Source organism: Planococcus citri, chromosome 3 (genome assembly GCF_950023065.1).
Source record: "Planococcus citri chromosome 3, ihPlaCitr1.1, whole genome shotgun sequence".
NCBI lineage: Eukaryota > Metazoa > Arthropoda > Insecta > Hemiptera > Pseudococcidae > Planococcus > Planococcus citri.
The window spans coordinates 47,955,172-47,970,875 of NC_088679.1; the positions used below are offsets into that span (position 1 = coordinate 47,955,172).

Below are 15,704 nucleotides of genomic sequence, written 5' to 3' on the forward strand. Positions count from 1 at the left end.
CGAACCGAATTCGTGCTTATTGACTGGTACAGTTCCTGTTTTTCAAATTACTTGTGACATTCTACGTAATATGTCCTATGTAGGTAGGTAGGCATAATATGATGCTTCGATTGATAAAATTTCTATTTAGGATGTCAACATTTTAGGCATTTTCACACACATCAGCCAGCAGTTAGCGCTCTTGTAACGTGTTGACAGTTGTTTACACCTTTTTCAAACTCTATTAGGATTACATAGCGTGAACGTGTGTTACACGTTATGCTAGATTTATAAAGTGACCGTGCCTCTCTAATAAATCAACAATTGACCATGAAATACGAGCTTCACACGTGGGTCCCTAGCTCGCGTTTGCGTTTTTTTTTTCGCTGCTGAAAATCCATTTCACAAGGCCATACTCGTATCTACATATTTCTTTTTTCTTTACGAATTATCGTCCCATACTTATATAGCGCGTTGCGATACGAAATATACCTACTTATAAACGCATAAATACATTGGTCCAATTAATTCCAAATCATGGTTCAGAAATGAGAAACCATACTCGGCCTTAGGCCTTCGACGAAACCTTTGTTTAGACAACGACAATTCGATTAAATTCGCCGATGCGCGTAATGCACCATTTATTATACACGAGTATCCCTTAACCAAGTTTCCACTTAATGAGATTGTAAACTAAACTATACCGCAAATACAAAGAGTATATTACGTCGTACAAAAGTTGAATTCATAGACCGTGAATAAACTACATTTAGCAGAGATTGTATCGTTTACAGAGAGAGAAGACCCGTATCTCTTTGCATGCGACCAAAAACGCGACAGATGTCGTACGAAACTGCAAGATTTCAAACGTTCTATCGTGCAAAAATTTTCTCCTGTAAATGTACGTAACTCTATAGCTTGAGAGCTCTGTATATATTTTTGTGTTGAATGTGTTGCTCGTCGTTGACTTCGACTGGCGTTTGATCGACTCGTTTCTTTAAGACAATATGGAGGTAAATATAACCACGGAATGCACCATGTTTCACTTTTGAAATCTGATCAATGGGGGTCTGTGTACTGAGAAGGGAGGTGCCCCAGGTGACAAGCACCGATTTCAATGATTCTTGCACCATTGGATAGAGGACATCGAACATAGTCTACCATACAATTTTCAGCTGCTGAAGTTGATATTTCGATTTTTCAGAGCAATTTTTCGATTTTTACATAGCAATTTTGAAAAATTGGCCAAAAATAGTCGGCGGAGGTCGCATACCGAAACCTCTCATATTATTTGGGCATTTCAATACATATGATGAGACTAGCCCATGTAGCCCATAGTGAAATTTTCAGCTGCTGAAGTTGATATTTCAGCATTCCAGGGCGATTTTTCGATTTTTTCAAAATTGCAATGTGAAAATCGAAAAATCACCCTGGAAGGCAGAAATATCAACTTCAGCAGCTGAAAATTTGGGTTAGACTATGTTCGATGTCCTCTATCCAATGATGCAAGAATCGTTGAAATCGGTGCTTGTCACCTGGGGCACCTCCCTTGTGAGTAGGAGAGAGGGGGAGAGAAGAAGAATTCTGTTCTTATTTCTTAGGGTTACATGATGGGAAAAATTGAAATCTTGAAAAAAAAACGAATTAGCAACTTTTCTTTCATAGAGAAAAATTTTTAAAAACATGCTTTGAGGATTACCTACATTTGTATTGAAATGCTTTAATAAAATTATTTTTGAAAAAACCAGAAAAGTCACCAATTTCGCGCTCATTTTTTACTAGGTAGGTACCTAACTTATGAGGAATGTTGTAAAGAATTTCAGTTATACAACTTGAAAAATTAGGGTCATAGGAGCTTGAATTTTCTATAATGTGTTGCTCAAAAAATTTGTATAAGACGACGAAAAATCGAACACGGAGGCATTACTTTAGAAAAATTCATTTCGTGGTCGTATTTCTGCCACAGTCTCGTTTGAGGTCCAATTTTGAAAAAAAAGTATGTATTTTCAGGCCTCAAATATTTTGAAAAAAAAAAACACTTCTTTCAAACGCGCCGAAAATGAGCGGAAAGATGAATGCTCGTTAAAATAAATGTATATGGTCAATAAAATATTTTCAGGATTGTAACTGCCTATTTTTTTTTTTTTTTTTTGAAAAAATGTTGAGACCCTAGAAATACAGCTGGTAGATACACTTTTTCTGAAAATTGAAACTTCTTCAAATTGCAACCACTCAATCACAATTTTTGAAAATTTATATTATATTATTTACACTTTTTTGGGGATTATTTTGGCTTTTAAAAATTCTTTTTTCACTTGTGGATTACGGGAAAAAATCTCGTACAATTCTGAACAAGCTTAGTGGAGACCTTTATTTTGAGTTAAAGTTACTGTTACTGACAATTTTTCAATTAATTTATTGAAATGGTAGTTTGAAAGCGATGAGAGAACAGAAGTTGTGGCACAATTATTCAGACAAAACTCTGGACGATACAGTGAGGTCACATGGCATTCTAGATCTCAAGAGAGTGTGACAATAACAATGTTATCATCAAAAGAGAAATTGTACGCCCTTGTTTTGGGGTAAGTGGCCCTAAGTATCCCAAAAGATAGTATTTGAGATTCCACGTCGACTGACTTAGACCATTAAAGGTATACACAGTAAACGTAAAATATGTACCTACCTAACTGGTTGAGTGGTTGACTATGTTTGAGAAGTACCTATATTGATGATGAATTAAAATTAAGCATATTTTGTAACAAAATTTAGCGATATCACATTTGCAAAAAAAAAAAAAAAAAATGTGAAGTATAATTACATATAAAATAAGTAGTAGGTACTGGTACATCTACATACCTACTTATAGTTACAAGAACTTACTTGTAAGTATTAAATAAACCCTCTGTTTATAACATCCCGTAAAATTTGTAAAACTCTTTCCGTTCTGTGAGGTCGAAAAAGTTTAATAGTGTTATTCACAATTACATCAGTTGATGACGAAAAAAAGGATGTATCTTTATAGTCTTCATATTCCTGCGAGAATTCATCCACTGTGCTGAGCGATCTGTTGTGCTCCTCAATAGCCATCATATAAGGTAGAAACGAGGAGAGTAATAAACACGGCGCCAAAACGTTATGTTTAAATTCTAGCAGAATCTCATCTTTCGATGGAATCGAGTCATTTTTGGGGAATGTATTTTTCATCGAATCGTAATACGCATCGATCAACGCATCCCAATATTCTTCTCTAGTAGTTTGATCGGCATTCATGTATAAAATCAATCCTAAATCTGTGACCGGAGAGCAGTACCTCATGTTACCCAAATCGATGAACTTGACATGAACTGGGACATCTTCCTCGTCGTATTTGAACATCAAATTATTCCGCAGGAAATCTCCATGACACAGCACTGCTGTCGGTTCCGTTCTAGTGGTGAAAATTGTCGCTATAAATTTCTCGACGTCTCCTACAAGTAGACGAATTTCATGTACTTTTTCATTGTAGTATTTTGATTCGGCAGATAAAACGTCCAAAAAATATTCGATAATTGGAGGAAGGAATCCTATGATGACGTTTGTTATAACGTAATGCGTATCTACTAAACCATCTACCAGTGAGTAAAATTCTTTTGAGCGTTGCTGTTTAGCTTGGTAAGAATAAGCGTGAAATTCGCCTATTTTCTTCATCGATAGCATCAAATGTTCAATATCTAAAAATACCTTCGAATTCGTCAAACGGTAATGATTTTCTTGTAAGTTCTCCATTATTATGCATCCTTCCTCCTTCTCGCTGAAGTCCAAGCAACCGCAATAGAATTCGGGGAATAAGTTGGAAATAGAATCATCCATCGTTTTGAAAAACGGTATCACTTTGTTGAAAACGAAAATCTCGTTGGAAAATGTTATCTCAGTAAAAGCAGGTTTTGGAAATGAAGCTGGATAATTTTTTATAACAACCGATCGCGAATACTTCTGGTTTCCATTTCGATATTTATACTTCGAACGACCGATTTGTATATCTGACTGGTAACCTTCGATACTTTTCATGTTATCCAATTCAATTTTCACATCTTGGATTTCGAGGTTAGATTCTAGCCCGAACACGAAATTGAAATTTTTTTGCAGCGGAAAACGAACACACCATTCTGAACCGTTCATTTTGACAGAATGAAGAATTTTGTGACGAGAATATACGTAGTACTTCGCTGTTTTGTGTAGGTAAATAAATGATGAATAATTAATTGACGATAAGATAAAAATGAACAGAAAAATAGCGAAACTATCAAAAGTGAACCTATTTTAAATTCCAATGTTACAACAATTAGGTTGAAATATCTCGATGTGTTCAAAATATGATGTTATTTGTTATATGTTTTAGTAATTCCAAAGTAGATAAAAATTACTTAGTTCAAGTGCCTCTATCTACGTAAGATCATTTTTATTTTTAGATACTTTTTTCATTTAAAAGTGCGATAAAAACACTGTTTTAATTAAATGAGTGGGAATATGCAACAGCGTACTCATGTTGAAAAAAAATGAAGAAAAAAATACCTCTCTCAAAAAATTTATGTGAAATTTTTTTGATCCTATGGCCAACTGTCAAGTATAAATACCTATCTACATATCGTAGAGAGAAAATGAATTCTTGCCAAAAATTGTACAGTAAGCTACCTGTACATATTTTGATTTTTGATAGAAAATTCAATTACTCAGAAATGAATCGAGATTTTATTTTTAAAATTCACACTTAGATGTATTTACTTCATTGAGAAACTGAATAAACGAATGAAAGACTTGTAGAATTTTCAAGTTATACTTACCTACCTACTCGTACTATACTCTAAACATTAACCTTAAAATTTGAATAAATAAAATCACGAGAACTGATCAATAACACAATCACTGGTAAAAGTGCATACTTTTGAGTGAGTACAATCTAGTGGATAATTTGCAATGAAGCTTACTATTATTTACATACAAATTCAGAATACTTTATAAAATTGTGAGATTGTAAGTGTTGGTAGGTAATAGGTATACATTCAATTCACAATTGGTACCTATACATATAACGTTATGCGTAATTATCTACGGTACAATTTTAAACTCTAGATGAAATCGTAGAACTCGACTAACTCTTCATGAGCATCATTTGGCCTATAAAAATAAAACAATAATAAATTAATCATTAGTATTTTGAAGGAACATTTTAAAAGAAAGTCGAAATATCGCATTTATAACGCTTGCACTTTTATGAGAAATATGTACAAAAATTTAAGAAATAAAAATTAAACCTAAGTATATCTAACAAGCGATGTAGGAAGGCATTGGAATTAAATACTCATAAAATGAAATTATGGGCATCCTCATGAAGGTTTGGCCCCCATGTATAAAGTTTTAGATAATAAAGAAGCCGTAGCTACTTTAGGATCATTCTTGATATTTGATAAAACTTCTGATCCGTAATTGAATCCATTCGAAACTGATCCCATCATTTTACCAAAAATACCACCGCTGGATTGAACATCTTTCTTGTTTTTCATCAAAGGTGGATCTGGAAAACATTTTCATTAGAGTCAGATTTCTCTTTGCTTTAAAAAAAAATTCTCTATGATTTACTTAATTGATGGCATTTCTTTTTTTTTTACCTAGTAGAAATTCGAGTAAAGCTTTATTCACTTTTTCGGGATTTTCTTGGTGAGGATAATGACCAGCATTTTCTATAACTTTCAGGTAATATTTCTGTATGAACTCGGTCGATTTAACGACGCTTTCCAAAGGCACCGATTCATCCACTTTGCCCGTTATTAATAAACAACGTACGTCGATTTCTCGTAAACTTTCGCCTTCTAATCTGTAGAACGGAAGGTTTCGGAAATAGTTTATTGCTCCAGTCCAATCCTCTGTAAAATGTTTTAAAATGAATGTAGTGTATGAGATAGCATATACTTTTCACACGTGTAAGAAAATTGGATCAATGCGCTAAAGTACGTAGACAAGACACGTCCCTTTCTACCTCACAAAATGCTTCCTTTATCACGATTCACTTTTACAAATAAAGAGAGCATTTTAAAGCTTCGGTTTTTAAAATAAGTGAAATTAGAATTTTTGAAAACAGGTACCTAATAAACTTCTTGGAACTAAAGTTTGAGCTGCCTCGAGTTGACTACATTATGTTTGGACAATTTTTGAAGAGCAAAGGTCTTCTACGAAACGTATTCAACTTGTATAAACCGTTCTTATATTTTTAGCGAGGTATTCCTTCTCTTCAGAGGGTTCATTTTAAAATAAAATGGTCAAAAAATTAGTTGATTATTCGGAGAAATTCCAGCCAGAGGGTCCTATGAAGCATTTTCAGCGTGCCTCCAGAATTTATGAAAAATGAAAATCAAGAGATCGAATCCGATATTTGAACATTTCCAGATGTTTACATACATATTAGAAGCGAAATATCTTTCAAAAAACAGACTTCAAAATGAGCTAAAGTGATCAATAATATTGTAAGAGGATGTTAAAATGCATTATAACGCGGTTTTTATTAATTTGATCGTCTCGCATGATTATCTTTTCTTAATTTCCAAATTATCAACTTTTCAATGCTTTCACCTATGTTTTGCTCGAGCTGATTTGAATTCCGCTGTTTAAAATTTCAAAAATGTCATAGGACGTAACAATTAATTTAAGAATGAGAAATTTCAAAAACATAACTAGCTCAAAAAAAATATATGTATAAAAAACATAAAACAGTGAATTTGAAAAAAAAGCTCAATGGAAAAATTGAAATTTTGTTCCATAAAATCGCCGTTTTTGACTCCCTGTCTCCTCCCACCATCTTCAAAACATTTTCAAGCGGCCTCTGATTTCGAATGCTGTTTTCATTTATTAATCAAGTTTTGGACTTTCAAGGCTATAGAAGCCACTACCGGAGGGTTCAAAAATGTTGGAATGACCTTTGGCATGGAACGTTTTGCTATAACTAGGTAAAGAGAAAGAGAATAGCCGTCTGCAATGATTTTTAGACTACATCCCTTTTTTCAGGAAAAGATTTACAAATTAGCTGCATAGCCGCATAGGTATTAGATGAGTTTTTTTTCTTTCAAAAAATTGAGGAGAGGAATGAAGAAATTACTTATTCTTTTAGACTTGAATATTTAAAATTCTTGAATTAAATAAGTAGGATGATATTTTTTTCAAATTTGAAACCCAATGACAAAAACATATCAAATCTATGATTTGAATGTTTTCATTCCAAGAGAATTTATTTCTATTTTTGGAAAATTTAAAAAGTGTTGCGTACAAGCTGAACTTTTCTTTGAAAATTTCGTTGCTACATCAGAAAAATTGAGAAAATTTTAATGAGCTTGGAAAATTGGTAGAAGTGGAATATTATTTTTGCCCCTACTTAAGTATTAATTTTTTCTCTGTTCGTTTTTGGTCTAGACTTCGTCAATGAATATTTCAGAACGAAGTTTTGCTCACTGTTCCTAATTGTAAGACATGGAAAGCAGCGAAATATCGAATTTTTTTCTCATTGCCCAGTAAAAAGATGTGAAGTTATAAAATCTCTTCATTGAAGGGAAGGGGGAGGAATACCAATACATTATCAAAATGATGTAAGTACACCTACCCATTTGAACTGAAACATTTTTCTAAATTTTCTTTTGAAAGGAACTGCCAGGGCTTTTCCTGGACCCCCATTTTGATTTTTTTTTCAAAATGAAAAATTTAGATCACTTTTTTTGCTCTTCAAGTACTTAATATTGTTCCATAATTCAAAAATTTCAATGTTGGACAACCTTGACGGGCTTTGTATTTAGATAATTTTGACTTGAAAAAATTCAAAATTTTAAAAGTTACCAAAATTTATTTATTTTTTATTTTTTTCAAATTCTTTCATTTTTTTAGTTTTTATAGCAATTTTTCAATATTTTTGAACTTTCCTTTGGAGGAGACGCAGTCCCCCCGCGCTCCATCACAAAAAAGCCCTGATTCATAGCTATTTATCATTCTGGATAATTTTTCACGTCAGAGGTGGGTTGTAATAGAATGGAAAAAATTTGAATAAAAGGGGATGAGAAATACAAATTGAGACCAATAATTTCGATTTTTGGACAAAAATTTGCACTCGAAGTTCTGTCTTAATCATTAATTTTCATTTCTTCCATCAAATTTAGAATTAAATTTATCTCAAATAAGGAATGAAAATAATGAAGTGTTATTTAGGTTCACGTGTCTAGACCCACATTCATCATGATGGTTTGATAAATCATCTATGTTTAGTTTCTTTTTGCGGTTGCATGCGCGTCAGATGTTTTTCACTTTTACATACAATTTACGTTTGTTATTTATGTACTTACTTACAATACGATCCATTTTTATTGCATTTAGTAGGTATTAAGCGAACGAAGAAATAATTATCAAACGTACCTCTTCGATTGAAAGTATATTTATAAGCTTCGATGTAGCCTTCGTAATTTTTTTTGGACTTTAAATGACCGTAGCACTGGGTTATGATTTCGAGATCATTTTTCAAAGCATCCAATTCGGGTAATATTGGTAACTGGGCTAATTCTATCCAACTGAAAATATTCGCAAAGAAATAAGAGTTCTGGGTATTAAAAGTAGGTATTAAAATTAATTCATTCAAAATGCACATACCTAATTGATTAATATTTTCTCACTATACATTTGCATGAAGAAAGAAGATAGGTGGAATATCATAGAGTTATTAAAGCTTTTATCGATTAGAAATCAAAATTCAAATATGGTGATCAATTTTTTTTACATCGTTTACAATAAATGCGAAATTTAACAATTCAGTTTTTATCATTTTTTGTTCAAATCGGTGTTGCTTTGGAAAGTTTTGTTCTGATTATATTAGGAATTATTAATCCACAATACAACCAGGAACATTTCCCCTCCTAAAAGTACATGTAAATAAATAAATAAAAATAGGTATTGAATTACGTAGGAAACGAGAAGTCTCCATTTATAATAATGAAATGACGCTTTGAACTTTACACATGAGCTTACTTTAGCATTATCTCGGTGTAAAAATCGAAGTGTTCTCTTTGATTAATCATTAAACTGGTCTGATAGGGTTTGACTTTGAAATAAGATAACAGTTTTTAATTATGAGTATAGTGGTAAAAAATTTCATTTTGTTGTATGTTAATTTTGTACATTGGAATAATGTTGACGAATTCGTTCAAACGAATGAATTACGTGCACGCGTGATTTCGAATAATGACGAATAATATGACGAATATTACGAATAAATTTCACTTTCTTACGAAATATTCCAGGTATACTGTATACTGTTATTGAATGCATTACGTACCTACGTTACATTTTCAATTATACTTACTTTTTATTAAAACGACTACCTCTCGGAATATCATCCCAATACACATTCGGGTGTGGACACGATATAGCAACAAATTTGGATACGAGATCCGGATTCAAATGCACAAGATACCAGCCAAAAAGGGCGCCTAAATCGTGGCCAATAATTGAGCATCTCGTAATGCCTAACGATGAAATAAACATAGTGAGCTCTTCGAGCAATAGTTCCAATCTATAACTTCGTCTAGCTAATGGCTTATCCGAATCACCGAAACCTTTCAAATCTATCGCTATAACGCTGAAAAAAAAGCACACTGCGTGATTAAAACAATGTGGAAACGCATGGAATGAGATGATGGGGTAAGTAGGCAGGGGATAGAAATGAAACGTTTAGATACCGAAAATGCTCGGATAATTCTGGGATTTGATTGAACCAGCTCATCCAACAATCGGGAAAACCATGAAGGAGTAATAGGGTTGGTTTATTTTTATCTCCTGCTTCGACGTAATGTAACTTGATGCCTTTTCCCTGATGACATAAATCGACCGGTTTATTATGTAGATATTTTTCCATCGCAGAAATTATACAAACGTAAATACTTATAATATGTAGCATGTAGCAGTTGATATTAGATACATAGCGGTGTCTATCTCAATACGTACCTTTATTTTCATGTAATTGTGCTGGCCTAGTTTCGTATCAACCAAACATAAAGGTGGATTGTCGATGTCGTTCCATTCGAAGCTGGACGATTTCAGCATTTGTAATACGACTCGTTTCGCCATTGTCCACATTCCCCATATGAATGAAAAACAAAATATTTTTAACGACTCGAAATGGGGAATTATTACGATACTGTCGTTGTATTGTACGCTTTTCATGGTAGACATTTTAACGCGTTAACAAATAAATTATAAATACACACAACCGACAACATCACAACGTAATCGCTAACCTACGAAAGAAAGAAAACAGCCGATAACACGCGCTCGTGATCTTTCAAATACGTACAAGATTCGGCATGAATCATGTATGTACGATACTCTCGCAGCTCGAGCTGTTAGAAAGGTAAGCTATAGGTAGATAAGGTAGGTGAAGTTCAACGTAACCTGGATTCGCATCCGTCGATGCACCGCATCTAATTTCACGAAACGCCGTCAGGAGCACTGTGGGAGAATTTTATCTACTTTTTGCTCAAAAAATTGATTGTTTTTAAAGCTACATTGACGTTAAATTTAAAATAAGGCGCTTATAGCTATGGAGTACCCCATGAATTAAGCTGACCAGTCTTTAAGCGTCAAAAAAAAACTACCGAGTAAAGCTATACCTATACCTACCTAGACCTACAACTCATCGACCATCGTATCTGCAGCTGAATGCGACAAACTAATAGGTTAGTTAACAGTTTTTAGCTTGAAAAGTTGATTTCTTAATTTTTTTTAAAAAATAGGTACCTATCAAGAATTATCTCAAAATTCAAGACTTTAGTCAACTAACTACTTACTTTGAAAAGTATCCAAATTTTTTAGTACTTCATAAACAATGATTTTTCATTTTGGAAGAAAATTACTTAGGCACTCAATTTTTATTTTCAAGTTTTTTTTTTTTTTTTTTTTTTTTTTTTACAAAAATTGTTTCTTACTCGCAATTTGACCTTTTTAGAGCCTTCAGCGAGTTTTGAAATTTCTCCCAATCTCACTCAAGGCTCCAGAACGGTCCAAAATTTTAAATTTATGGTTATTAGTGTGCGAGAGTTGAATTGAAAGATTCATTCACATTTGTTCACCTTGTTCAAGAGAAATATACATATTTCATGAGAAAGTTGAAAGAGAGATAAAAATGGCAAAAGGTTACAAAAACTCACAATTTATTGAAAATAACAATACATTTCACTCTCAAATACATAACAGATAAAACAAAAATGGCATCTGGTTGAAATTCAATATGGCTTGTTTCAGTAGTCGCTACTGGGTTGATAGTATTTTGGAACTGTTGACCGAGAATATGGTGTCGATGCTGGTTTATAATATTGCGATGACGGTGCTTTACGAGTATATTGAGGGGTGGGTTTGTAATATTGTTGAGTTGGTTTATTATACGAGTAGTATTGCGGGGTGGCTTTGTAAGCGTCTGTGTCTACTGTTTCTTCGCTGGATTTTTGTTTAGGATTGAATGGATTGGTTTCTGGATCAGCATTCAGTCTATTGAAAATGAAAATGAAAGTGTTTAAAATTCTAAAATGGTTGTAGGTACATTGAAAGTAGCATAAAATTATTGTAATTTTCGAAAAAAGTAGTTGAAATAATTTTCAGAAAATAAAGAAAATGCAGAATTTCATGTACATAAATTTATTTTTTTTCTTCCAAAGCCTGTAAAAGTTTTTAAAAAAATCTCGCGCTCATTTCGCTTACTATTAATGTAGATATGATAACAGTGTTGTACCTTCTTTTTTGAAAAATAGAGCCATATTCTGAAAGAAGTACCTACCTGAGTTTTTTAATTTGTATTCATTCCGCCTCAGAAGTTTACTTGAGCCCCCTCCTCAACGAAATCCGGGGTACGCCCCTGCAGGGACTTTTTGAAATGTTCTACTCAAAAATTTAGAAATTTTTTGAACAGGAGGAACAAGACGAGAATTAGGCTACAAATGTTAATTTTATCAAATTTTGCTCATTTTTCTAAAAAAAATACTTCGGGTGTAATCTAAAAGAAGAAATTATTTCATGTTGAAAAAAAATTAAAATTCAATTACGAGCGATTTTTGTGACGTTTTCATCTTCTTTCCTCTTTCTCCTCTTGTAAAAAAAATCTGTTTATCTGTTTATTCTACGATTTATTTTTTGAAAATTATGAAGTTGGTAATATGTATTCATGAATTTTACCAAAATACGAGTTGTTAATTTTGAATTTTACTTCGTTTTGTCCACAAAAATTATGTCAAGAATTCTTTATTCACTCAACTGAAAAAAAAACCTATGCAATTTAAATAAGTAATACACGTTCAAGAGTGTCATTTTACTCATCATTTTCTCGCAAGACGTTGCTGGAAATTGCACAAAATTGGAGAGGGCAGCGGTGGCGAAGCTGTCGTTTCCTCCCCGGAAAAATGACAAAATAAAACGCACATATACTCGCATAAAAATGGTCATTTTTTTAGTGAATTTTCCGAGTCCAACGCCTGTTTATTTGATAATTCATGATTCAATCTCATGCTCCTTTCTCTACGTTTTTAGAGGGAAAAATAAAAGGACAGCTTGCTCTCGTCGTGTTGATAAAAATAAATAAAACTTCAAACATTTTTGGTAAATTTTTGAAAATTATACCATAAACTCATGTTTGTGTTTTCAAGCAGGGTCGTCAAATGATGCATTTTCCCTTCCATGTATATTTCCTGTATACTTACGTCTCAGTCACGCATTTTTATGAACATGCTACAATATGAAATGTTACGGTCATAAAGATTCATCAGATTATGTATAACTGACCTGTATAAAGATTGCGCTTGACCACAGTCAACATTGTACCAATAATCGCAAGTGAATTCTTGTTGATTGAATAAAGTACCGTTACCGCATAGAAATGAAGCTCCTTGGTGACCTTCGCGTCCATCATGGCACACGTGATAAGCCTAAATAAGTCAGGTTTATTTTGTCAACTTTTCATTTTACATTCCATGTATCAGAAATCAGAATATTATTTTATGTAGATAAGCAAGTAGTATTCGCTATCATACCTCCTTCTGGGTACTACAATAATAATTATGTTATTTGATAGGTAGAATATTTTCACCCTTACTTGACATCCTGTTTCAACATTTGCATACATGCCAGGAGCATGAGGTACTGCTGCACAATTGAAATTTGTCTCTGGCACTGAATGGTAGAGAGGGTAGTCTACTCCTGGTTCACCTGGAATTCCGCTAAAATCCTGTTCATCTTCTTTTGATGCCTGTGCTTCGTACCCTGCGTTTTGGTGACCGTAATATGGGTTCGAGGTTCTCTGTGAATAAGGAAAAATGAAAGATTCGGGTTGAAGTACATTGAAAAAAAAATTGTTCCGCAGTAAAAGAGGGAGGAGGATGAATTGATGGGTATGATATAGGTACTTAATGGCTGATTGTTTCAGATTAAATGGTAGGTAATTTTCGCGACGGATATTTTGAAATTGCAAAAGAAATATTGTATCAATTCATTATGAAATATTTTTCCAAACTTGTTTATCAACTCGTGGTAGGTAAATGTTTATTTTCAAATCCCCAAAAGAATAATTTTTTTGCTCACCAATCACCGTCTCGGCATCTCGTACCTAGGTATCTAAGTAGGTATGTATGTACGTAGAAAAGAAAAAAAGTCGAAGTATTCGTTCTGTCTTCAATAAAAATGTAACATATAACATACGCGAAGGTTTGCACTAATTGGATTATTATACATATATAAATCTTTTGCAGGAACCTTTGCAAACGACCTTGATATGGTACATGATACGACTCCATTTAATAAAGAAAACAAGAAGACAAAATTGCAAAAAAACTTACTTTTTTCAATTTGGCAGCGTCTACTAAAAACACCACACTCAAAATAGGAATAATTACCTGGGTGAGTAAATTTAAAAAATGCATTTTAATTTTAAACTTTTAAATTAACACCGAAGAGTGATTCGCTTCACATCTGCACATTGACTGATAAAATAACATGAATGCGAAATGTGCACCATAAAAATTCACTTTGCTGGTACATATTTGATTTTTAAAGAATAATGTCACGTTAATGTTGGGGTACCTACTATGTAATCGATGGGCGGTAATTGTAACATAACTTTATTATGTATGTTCCATTTAATAAATGTGCATTGAAAATCTAACGGGAGTAAGAGAACGATTCATTCTACATTTTATACGTAGATATCTGCCGCCTCATACTTTCACTCGTATGAATTCATGGACCAAGAGTCTGTTATTTAAAGCGTTCGCTTTGTAAAACAAATTCACATTGTCTTGTATAAACTGTACGTCTGCTTCTGCATGTATTGTCATTATGCATTCGGATGACCTTGAATTTTAAGAACCAATTTGGCCAAAATTTGGTCATTTGCGAACTATAGTATAAGGTCCACTGGGGTTAATTGGGACACCCGACGCGACTTGCATGCCGAAGCACTACCTGGTATAGACTTGCGCTTACCCTCTACTTCATATTTTACCATTTAATTTATGACAATGAAAAGTACTGGGCCACCCTCTTCCCCTTACAGTAGATATTCATTCATGTGCTTCAGAAGTCTGCTAAAAAAAAAAATGAAATCTGACTATCAATATTCAAAAAATTGTCCAAATGATTCGATTGGACAGCTAAAACTTCGGGAAGTGTCTTTTCCAATCAAAAATCGAGTTTCAGACGATTCTAAAAGTTGTTGCAGCCCAATCGAATTTTTGATTGTTTTTAATATAATTTTTGGAAAATTTGGAGCTCAGAAAATATTTTTCAGATGCGCAGACTCGAAGTTGTGCCCAATCTCCAGGAAACTTGACTTGTAAGGTAGAAAAGACAATTTTCAAAGTTTGAGCTATAACGAATCGCTTTAATAGGCCATTTTTACACAATTTTTCTATTTTGTGGGGCCCAAAGAATACTTCATGAGCTCTATGACTTTTTACGCTGTATTATCCTAAAAATTACTATTTTACTGTTTCAAGCACATTTTTTCATCAGACCTCTGTACACCTGTAGAACCCATAGTTTTCTGATTGGGCAGCTGTATAATTTTTGTGGAGGACTACCCTAGGGGTCCTCTAGCTTTTGAAACACTTACCCTGGTGCACCTTACTTATGCAGTTATATACCATACTATTTCGGCACCAATTTATCAGCAGCAATCCCATTAAAATTGCATTCTGTCTTGCACCAATAGGTACTTTAACATTACCAAATCTCAAATTGTATGCAGGTATTAGTAGGTATGTAGCTAAATAATTTATCAATTAAAACTAAGGAGCCGAATAATTACACAATGATTTTTTTGCAAGTTTATCAACCTCACCCGCAGCTACACCTAATATTTATATAGGTTAATGAGTCAATTCTACAGATGACTGATTAACTTCATCGAGATAAATGTGAGTAAAATTCTTCTTTCATACAGACCATTAGACAAGTCCTATGCTCATTCAATTGTAAACACATCTAAAGAACAATTATGCTAATAAGAAAGGAAACCAGCAGTGTACCGAGATAATAACCAATTGTACGTATTACCTGTACTAAAATACTTTCAATTTCGTAATCTTGGTGATTTTAAATTCAAATGCGATTGATTTGAAATATGTACCTTAATTGAAAAATTATTGATAGAAAGTTCAGTAATGTTGATCCAATTTTGAACAAAT

At 33.2% G+C, this 15,704-nt stretch overlaps 3 protein-coding genes and 1 long non-coding RNA gene across 5 annotated transcripts in view; 1 reads left to right on the plus strand and 3 right to left on the minus strand.

Moving 5' to 3' along the window:
• LOC135841750 (uncharacterized) overlaps positions 1-13,904 on the plus strand; it is a 66,799-nt gene extending 52,895 nt beyond the window's left edge. Inside the window, exon 6 of the long non-coding RNA XR_010557991.1 lies at positions 13,770-13,904. This is a non-coding gene — a long non-coding RNA (uncharacterized LOC135841750). The remainder of the gene's footprint in view (positions 1-13,769) is intronic.
• LOC135841742 (uncharacterized) lies at positions 604-4,324 on the minus strand. The gene has a single exon (XM_065358887.1). It carries the CDS (start codon positions 4,135-4,137, stop codon positions 2,869-2,871), a length of 1,269 nt encoding a protein of 422 aa, XP_065214959.1. The 5' UTR covers positions 4,138-4,324; the 3' UTR covers positions 604-2,868.
• On the minus strand, positions 4,689-10,387 carry LOC135841745 (epoxide hydrolase 3-like). Of its 2 annotated transcripts, XM_065358891.1 has the most exons (7): positions 9,985-10,387; positions 9,720-9,850; positions 9,344-9,619; positions 8,404-8,555; positions 5,625-5,879; positions 5,400-5,530; positions 4,689-5,133 (listed from the first exon to the last, which is right to left on the minus strand). In XM_065358891.1, the coding sequence occupies exons 1-7, from the start codon at positions 10,210-10,212 to the stop codon at positions 5,125-5,127; spliced, it is 1,182 nt and encodes a 393-aa protein (XP_065214963.1). In that variant the 5' UTR covers positions 10,213-10,387; the 3' UTR covers positions 4,689-5,124. The 2 variants fall into 2 exon arrangements, with proteins under 2 accessions (XP_065214963.1, XP_065214962.1); XM_065358890.1 differs by having other exon boundaries at positions 4,689-5,530.
• Positions 11,218-14,175, minus strand: LOC135841748 (uncharacterized). The gene is made up of 4 exons (XM_065358893.1): positions 13,857-14,175; positions 13,118-13,321; positions 12,808-12,950; positions 11,218-11,523 (listed from the first exon to the last, which is right to left on the minus strand). The coding sequence occupies exons 1-4, from the start codon at positions 13,938-13,940 to the stop codon at positions 11,277-11,279; spliced, it is 678 nt and encodes a 225-aa protein (XP_065214965.1). The 5' UTR covers positions 13,941-14,175; the 3' UTR covers positions 11,218-11,276.
• Between the last annotated feature and the right edge of the window lie 1,529 nt (positions 14,176-15,704).